This window comes from Phodopus roborovskii, unplaced genomic scaffold (assembly GCF_943737965.1).
Source record: "Phodopus roborovskii unplaced genomic scaffold, PHOROB, whole genome shotgun sequence".
In the NCBI taxonomy this organism is placed as follows: Eukaryota; Metazoa; Chordata; class Mammalia; order Rodentia; family Cricetidae; genus Phodopus; species Phodopus roborovskii.
In genome coordinates this window covers 18851115-18859348 of record NW_026126480.1, presented here as the reverse complement: position 1 = coordinate 18859348, position 8234 = coordinate 18851115, and the positions used below count along the sequence as shown (strand labels likewise).

The 8234-nt window shown below is 45.2% G+C and overlaps 2 protein-coding genes and 2 non-coding genes across 12 annotated transcripts in view; 1 reads left to right on the top strand and 3 right to left on the bottom strand.

The window, feature by feature from the left end:
* Positions 1 to 2099, bottom strand: Rpl27a (ribosomal protein L27a). The gene is made up of 4 exons (XM_051192645.1): positions 1984 to 2099; positions 1592 to 1683; positions 920 to 1094; positions 1 to 168 (listed from the first exon to the last, which is right to left on the bottom strand). Exons 1-4 carry the CDS (start codon positions 1999 to 2001, stop codon positions 40 to 42), a joined length of 414 nt encoding a protein of 137 aa, XP_051048602.1. The 5' UTR covers positions 2002 to 2099; the 3' UTR covers positions 1 to 39.
* LOC127228964 (small nucleolar RNA SNORA3/SNORA45 family) lies at positions 386 to 516 on the bottom strand. The gene has a single exon (XR_007835063.1). It is a non-coding gene; the product is annotated as a small nucleolar RNA SNORA3/SNORA45 family (small nucleolar RNA).
* Positions 1314 to 1443, bottom strand: LOC127228965 (small nucleolar RNA SNORA3/SNORA45 family). The gene has a single exon (XR_007835064.1). It is a non-coding gene; the product is annotated as a small nucleolar RNA SNORA3/SNORA45 family (small nucleolar RNA).
* A 221-nt stretch (positions 2100 to 2320) lies between the features above and the next one.
* The window catches only part of Trim66 (tripartite motif containing 66), a 57342-nt gene continuing 51428 nt past the window's right edge, over positions 2321 to 8234 (top strand). For all 9 annotated transcript variants that reach the window (XM_051192581.1, XM_051192572.1, XM_051192582.1 and 6 more), the window contains exons 1-2: positions 2321 to 2446; positions 4632 to 4843. In XM_051192581.1, coding sequence (XP_051048538.1) covers positions 4838 to 4843 — 6 coding nt within the window. In that variant the 5' untranslated portion in view covers positions 2321 to 2446; positions 4632 to 4837. The remainder of the gene's footprint in view (positions 2447 to 4631; positions 4844 to 8234) is intronic.

Genomic DNA, 8234 nt, shown 5'->3' with positions numbered 1-8234 from the left:
TTGGAAAATGTTAGCATTTAATTAACCTCCCTGGGTGGTTCAAGCCACCAGGACACAGGCACCTCCAACACCCTTTATCTTCTCTTCAGCTCTTCTGCTGAAAAATTTGGCTTTCACGATGACAGGTTGTTTAGGGAGCTTCCCCTTCCCCAGAACTTTGTAGTAGCCCTAGACAAAGAAAAAAGTTCTTAATACAATATAGCTGACACTCAACAACACCCCAAGATTCAGGTAGGATTTGTTCCCCATTTGAAATAGTCTCACTATGTAACTTTGGCTGGCCTGGAACTCAAGTGAGGACCAATATGGCCTCATAGAGATCCACTAAAACATTTCCATAGTGCTGTGATCAAAGTATGCATTACTATGTGTGGCCTCTGATAGGACATGTTTCTGATCTGGGCACTAACAGGGACACTGAAGGCCCCTACCAGTGAATCAAGACCAGCAGATTATCTTCGAGAACTCTAGCACACCATGACAAGCACCATGTCAGGATGTGACTCTAGTCTCGGCTAAATACAGATCACCAAATAGGCTGGGAATGGAATTATGGCTACCTGCCCGTGGTTTGGGTCTCTGCACTCATGCAGTAATGGAGGGGAGAGCCCCCTCTGAATCAAAATACAGCTCAAGTTATAAAACCAAGACAGCACAACCATAGGGAAACTTTATTTACTGAACAGCTCACTCTTTTTTAAGCCAATACTTGATAAAATGTTCTCTGAACCTCACTCCACACGTGGGGAACAAAAGGAATGGGTAAAAGTTCTCTCTCAGACAAATTCAATTACCTGCAACAATTCTATTAAAATGTGGACTCTTCACTGGCAGTGGCCAAACACATAGGTTTGGATTCAAAGAAAAAAATGCAGACATTACAAGTTCCACTAAGGATATAACAAACCAGTCCACTCACCGATCGCACAACATCAATGATGGGAGCAGCTCCAGTCTTGTTCTTGGCAGCATTGACCCTAGTCTGTTCACTGACCAGTGTCCACAACTTATCCAGGTTGACTGTTGGGCAGAAGCTCTGGTTCCTCTTTAAGTGGTAATGCCTCATACCAACTTTCCCAAAGTAACCTGGATGGCTGGGAACAGAAAACCATTTTCAGACTGATCTTTGCAGTTACCTCTTCTTAGTCCAGTGTGTAGGTTCACCCTTGTAAACTTTGACACAGCAGACACCCGACACAAAGTTTAACCAAATCTGTAAAGTCAGGTCACTCACTAGTGTCCTCCTTTAAAGAGCTTCCTTAAATGTCACCCCCTAACAGCTGGATAAAACCTAACTCCGAATCTGATGCATGGCATGTCACTAACCTGGTGACTGACTGTGCCAGACAGTCCACAGCCAGTGAATAAGGTCAGCAGTTACTCTTCGAGGACTCTAGCACACTAAGGCAACAACCAATACCTAAGCGTGACTCTAGCCTCGGACAAGTTCTCTCTCTCAATTGCTTACTAAAGGTAGCAGTGCCCAACGTTAAACCAGTTTCCGGACAGTAGCTGTTCTAGGTTATTCCTTCTTCCCTCGCCTCCAAAGGCAACCCCTGTCAGTTAAAACCGACCTCCAAGGAACACTCACTATTTGTCGAAGTTGATCCTGTGGTGATGCATGCCTCCAGCATTCCCGCGGCCTCCTGGGTGCTTGCGGTGTTTACCTGCAGGCATGCAAAGCTACATCGCTATCAGCCTTCTCTAGATGCACACATGTCCCTGCCTTTTCTCAGTCTACAATCCATTTCTTAAGCATGACCATTAAAGTCTCAGGGATTAAATATAAACCTTTTAGGCCTTCCACACCACAACGATGTGGTTACGTCTCACTCCACTACCAACATAAAATCATCTTAAACTGAACAAGAGGATCTTCAAACAGAGAAATTGCTGTTCAATCTGACTGGCGACTCACTGCTAAACTGTTTATGCCGAAAAGGCCCAAACATGGGCCTACCAAAAGAGGAGGTCCACACTTACCAATGCGACCGTGGCCATGGCTCACGTGGCCCCGGAGTTTCCGGGTCTTCCTCAGTCTGGATGGCTGTATGGGGAAGCAGCGAACAGATTAGGCTCATGGGAAGTGAGGGATGAGCAACGCTTGCTGTCTGAAATATGCCTGCAATCAAGGACTTGCCTTCTGGAGCACTCAGCAAGGCTGAGTTTACCGCCTGGGACGGCGCCCGGATGCCGCCCCGCGTGTCTTAGCGATCCGAACCCCGGCCGCATCACGCAGCCCCAGCCTCCTCGCCCCAGACCCACGCGTGCCATCCCGCCCCGCAGACTAGGCGCAGCCACGAAAACGCGCTAAGATCTGGGCAAGCAGCTGAGAGATAGGGAGGGAGACCTCAGAACGACCGCGAGGAAGCGGAGGCCAAGGAAGAAAGACCTACCATGGCGGCGGCAGAAAGGAAAGAGGGAGGAGCACGCAAAGTCTCGCGAGGTAGCAGGCGTGAGGGCGGGACCAATGCGTCATTTCCGGCCAGGAGGCTGGTCTTGGGCGGGGTTTCTGACGTCACCGGCGCCCGCAGCCGCTTCCTTTCCGTATAGGAGGGCGGAGTGTCCTGGTGGCGCCAATCTACGCGACCTCGGAGCTAATTTTGCGAGCCACGCAGCTGCGGTTCAGCATGGCGTGTCCAGACTACCCTGCTCTGTTCCAGTTTTGTTGATGGCTGACTCCTGGCCACAATGAAGCCGCTTCAAGGCCTCGGACTCCCCATGCTTGGACACTGCCCTTCTATTTGGCTCTTGTCCTGTCTTTATGGTCGTCCTGTCAAATTTGAACAAACTGCTGTGCTTCAGGGGGTCTAGATTTTGTAAATATTTTGTATAAACATCACTTTAAGTTTTCTTCGTAGCCTGGCTGGAATGCTGGACCCCAGGTTCCCAGTCCAGTCAGCTCCTGATGCAAGCAGTTCCAGTGTGGCCCTTGTTGGACCTGTTTGTGTACTTGAACCACCACAAAATCTTGCATGTAACTCGCTTAGTTACCAAGTTACATTTGTCTTCCCAGTTGAACCCAAATCCTCTCAGGATTTAAGGACTGGCCGTTTTGTTTTTCCTCTTTAAATCCATGAGTTCCTGGCGTGTAGTATGGGTTTTTTGTTGTTGCTGTTGTTTTGTTTTGTTTGAGACAGTGTTTCTCTATGTAGCTTTGGAGCCTGTTCTGGCACTCACGCTGTAGCCCAGGATGGTCTCGAACTCACAAAGATCCACCTGCCTCTGTCTCCGGAGTGCTGGGATTAAAGGTGTGTGCCACCACCGCCTGGCTAAACGTGTAGTATGTTTATTAAGAATTAAAAACTGCCCCAACTGCTCTGTGTGGGCACAAGATCTAAATCCGCTAATTTTTTGTCTTGATCTGTTAAACTAGAGAATATTATAGCCAAGTACCCTAGATTCTTATCTCTCGTTGGACCCTTTCCTTTTTCTGCAGCCAAGCTCCCCCAAAGCAGAGCATATCATGGAAATTCTAGTGTGTTTTTATTGTTATTGTTGGTTTGTTTGAGTTTGTTTGTTTTTTGAGACAGGGTTTCACTGTGTAGCCCTCTAGCTGCCCTGAAATTCACTTTGTAAACCAGGCTGTCCTCAACCTCAAGAGAGACAGGCCTGCCTCTGCCTCCCAAGTGCTGGCTTTAAAGGCACATGCAGCCACCACCTGGCTCTTGTTCAGTGTTTAATCCATTACAATTTGGCAGTTTGACTTTAGCTACACCATTTCCTCAAGATTAATCTTTATTTGCTTGTTTTGAGACAGGATCATACTCTGTAGACAAGGCTAGACTGATTGGGCCTCCAGACTGTTGGAATTCCACTCTTGTGGAATAGGCGTGATAATCTACAACTTTCTCACTGGGACTATAATAGCACATCTATTGTTGTCCTTGTTCGGCTCCTGTTTAGGTAGTTATATTGGTGAGACTTTATGAGTGTAGCAGCTGACATTCCTGGGAGACAATCTCACAGCAAGGCCTCTGCTCTCTGGCTCTTACAATCTTTCTGTCCCTCTTCTGCAATGGTCCCTGAGCTGCAGATGTAGCAGTTGTTTTGTAGATGAGTCCAGTGAGACTGGACTCCACAACTCTGCATTTTGCTTGGTTGTGGTTTTTCTGTATCAGTCTCTCTTTGCCTGTTGCAAAGAGAAGTTTCCTTGATGAAGGATGAGGGCTGTTATCTGTGAGTATAAGGACAAATATTTGGAACTACCCATGTCTTCACTAGCCTTAGGGAGCTAGTTTTCCAGTACCCGTCATGATTTCCCTAAACTTAAACTTTTTATCTTCCTGTTTCAGCCTCCCATATTCTGACACTTTAAGCATGCACCATCATGACCAATTCTTCCTGAGTTCCTAAGAACTACCTTAATAGTCTGTTACATACAATAGCACTCCAGACCACGATGGTATTAGCCCAAACATCTTCAGAGTGCTTTGGAATTTACAAAGTGTATTGGCCTGAGGATTCAGGACTGCTAGCATCATTTTATGCATGAGAAAAAAAGAAAAAAAAAAAAGAGTTATGTGATTTATCAGAGGTTATGTAGTTGGTAAGATACAGAGCCTGGGCTTTAAACTTACCCTTCTCTCTCTAGTTCCCCTGTTTTTTGTTTTTTGTTTTCTTTACCTCAGTGACCACTCCCTTTCTGACCTCACAACATCATGATCTTCATCTCTCCTTCGTCTCACAGGCATTAGTCATATACTGCCTGTGCCCAGCAGAAAGAGGGGTTTGAGAATAGGGATCAAGATCTAAGAAGAGACCTTCCACTGTCTGATAAGTGTGCAAGTGATGAGCCAAATTAGTTAGAAACTACCATTGGGAAGATGACCTGTCAATGGAGGTAAGCTGGGAAGAGCCCTGGGAATGGAAAGTAACATCAAGTGAACTTTAATGACCCCTGGATCAAGGCTCAAATCAGGGCAAAGGGCGGAGAACAATTTCTGTTCTGAATAGTCCGCCATGTTTTTTGGTTATAGAGTAGTTGCATCCTCTCTTTGGGACACCTGGCTGACAGAACACCTCCTTGAGTGAGTCTAGGACTCACTGTTGGCTTTGGTACTCACCTAATAGTAGTAGTAATAGTTTGATCTCTAGAATGGAGTATTTGGGGGATTTGTCCAGCTGTGGTTTTCTAGGCAGCTCCCTTTCTTCCTCTCACAGTAACCAGTTGACTCAGGCTCTTTTTTGTGCTTGTTCGGCAAAATCAGCTGCTTCAGGTTTTCCACCTCTGACAAAACAGAAATGTCTCAGTTCTGTATCTGCAAAGTTGAATAGCAGCCAGGTGTTAAGACATTAGGTCACCTCTCCCTCCCCATGGGGCAGATGGGCCATGACCTTGATCATGACCCATGGGAATTATCTTTGGTGACCATTCTATGAAGTATAGCCCAGCCTTGTGACATCACAGGCATCCGAGCTACTTCAGAGGGTTGGGGCTCAGAAAAATGCTTGTGAAATGAAGCAAAGGGAGATGACACCAGACAATAGCCACCTAGTGAGACAGGTAAATCTCAGACCTTGCTCCACATGGTCTTGGGAACACATTGTTATCTGAAAGCATGCTCTGGTAGCCTCTTTCCCTTTGTCACCTCTCTGGGCTTCTGGTTTTGCTTTGTATTTCAAATAGCAGTTATTCTTGAAAGTATGAACACTTCACATCTGTTGTCTTCTCCTTCCTTCTTTTGTTAGATCTTTTTATTTATGTGTATATATGTATGTTTGTCTGTGTGAGTGTATGATACGTGTACAGGTACCAGCTAAGGCCAAATGAAGACACTGGATCCCCTGGACCTGGAGTTTTAGGTGATTGTGAGCCACCCATTGAGGGCACTGGCAACTGAACTTGGGTCCTCTGGAAGAGCAGCCAGTTCTTGTAAACACTGAGGCATCTCTCCAACCCCAAGCCTTGTCTTGTTCTTCATCTTTAATTGGAAAGACTACTGGCCTGGCATGTAACACAGGGGAGGCAAACACATGTGGATCAGAGCCAGTCAAGGCTACATTATGAGACCAGTGGGGGGGGGGACTCGACTCCACAGACACTATTAACTCAAAGTAAGACGAGCCAGAGTCTGTTCCTTTTTTTTTTTTTTTTTTCAATGTGAGAAGAATAGAAAAACTTGGAAGTTCAGGTTTATTCTATAAGGAATTTTTAAATGTATATTTAACAGGAAAAATACATTAAAAGGAATTCTAAAAAAAAAAAAAAAAAAAAAAAAAAGGTATAGACATCTCAAGTCATACTGCCTCACAAAGCTTTGTATTATTTTCAGGTCATGGTTACATGAAAACATAGCTGCTACAGAGCTGATGATCACAGTATATTCGTGTGTGTGTGTGTGTGTGTGTGTGTGTGTGTGTGTGTGTGTGTGCAGTGTGTGCATTTGTGTGGGGGTGTATACCACATACATGGAGGTCAGAGTAGTAGTTTACCTCTAGATGTCTTCCTTTGCTCTCTGCCCTATTCTCTTGAGACAAGGTCCTTTACTGGCCCTGAAGCTGCAGTATAGCAGAATATGTATTCTCTTTGTTTCTCACTCACACACTTTACCACTGACATATAAATTCTGATAGTAATTTGAACTTATTTACCCAAGCAAACAGTCTTCAATGTGATGTGAAATTTGCAACACCATCCCTTGGAAGATTAAAGACATCCAGTACCTGTTTCTCTTACCACATGTGGTAAGGTGTTAAAAGTAGGTGGCTTGTGACAAGATAGCGTTGTATGTAAAGCTTCCCCTCCTTCGACACTGTCCAGGTGAAATTGTATTTAGCTTAGGTTTCTCCATGGCTAAAAGCACAGGGCATAAGCTGAACGCTGCTGGTATATGTTGTTTGAGTCATGGTGTTTTCTTATCCTTTTAAAATGAAACTTGCTTCATCTATATATTGGATCTTTGTTGTTGTTTTAAGACAGAGCCTCACTATGTAGCTCTGGTTGGCCTGGAACTTTCTGTATAGACCAGGCTGCCTTGAAATGAAAGGTTTGCACCACTACCCCTGCACTGTGTTCTCCAGCTTATGCTACTGGGGAAGCAATGGGACCTTTGAAGCAGGGAGCTTCATGGGAGGCCTTTAGGTCATTAGAACTGTACTCCTACCAGACTCCTGTTTGCCTGATCACACTCTAGGATGCTAACTCTGCAACACAAAGTAACCTTTCTGGGTTTGAATAGGTATGGCCCCCATAGATTCATGTGTTTGAATGCTTGGCCCAGCCAGTGACAGTACTATAAAGGATAGCCTTGTTGAAGTAGGTATGGCCTTGCTGGAGGAAGTGTGTCACGGTGGAGGCAGGTTTTGAGATCTCAAATGCTCAAGCTACACCCAGTATGGCACACAGTCTCCTTCTGCTGATTGGGGAACTCTCAGCCTCTCCTCAGCACCATGTCTGCCTGCCCTGCACACTACCGTGTTTCTTGCCATGATAATAATAGACTAAACTGTAAGCCAGTGTCCATTAAATGTTTTCCTTTGTGAGAGTTGCCATGGTCATGGTGTCTCTTCACAGCAATAGAAACTCTAACTAAAACACCCTTTTATAATTTGATTATTTCAGGTAACAGTGACAGGCGATGACTGAAACAGTTGCAGATGTTTATCTTTCTCTGTTAGTGTTGTATGAATATGTGTGCCCATGTGTTTCCTCAATGGCTTCACCTCATTTTTTGAGTTAGCCAGTGAGCTCCAAGATCTGCCCATTTCTGCCTTCCAACACTAGATTACAGACCCAGGCTTCTCTGCCCTGCCCAGCTTTTGTGTGGGTTCTGGAGATTTTTCCTTTTTTTTTTTTTTTTTTTTTTTGGTTTTTTGAACCAGGGTTTCTTGGTGTAACAGCCCTAGCTGTCCTGAAACTGGATCTGTAGACCAGGCTGGCCTCAAACTCACAGAGATCTGCCTACCTCTGCCTCCTGTGTTCTAGGATTAAAGACATGCACCACCACTGCCCAGCTTACTATATGACTTTTACAATTCCTCTCCCACCTACAACATGTTCTTGTGTCCTTCTGCACAGTTTGTCGCAACCCTTCTCTCTCTCTCTCTAAATCTGGTTAAAAGAAACAACAGTTGGGGATGGTGGCACATGTTTTTATTTGTGGCACATCCCAAACCTCTGAAGGCAGAGGCAGGCAGTCTCTGTGGATTAAAGGTTTTGGTCTACATAGTGAGTGCTAGGCCAGCCAGGGCTGCATGAAGTAAGACACTGTCTTTAAAAGGAAAAAACAAAA

Bases quoted from the DNA above. Each gene is read 5' to 3' on its own strand.
- Rpl27a (XM_051192645.1), bottom strand. The intron at 1,095-1,591 runs GTGAGTGTTCCT...TTCTGTTCCCAG, and splicing joins AGGATCAACTTCGACAAATA to CCATCCAGGTTACTTTGGGA. The intron at 169-919 runs GTGAGTGGACTG...TTCTTTGTCTAG, and splicing joins TCATTGATGTTGTGCGATCG to GGCTACTACAAAGTTCTGGG.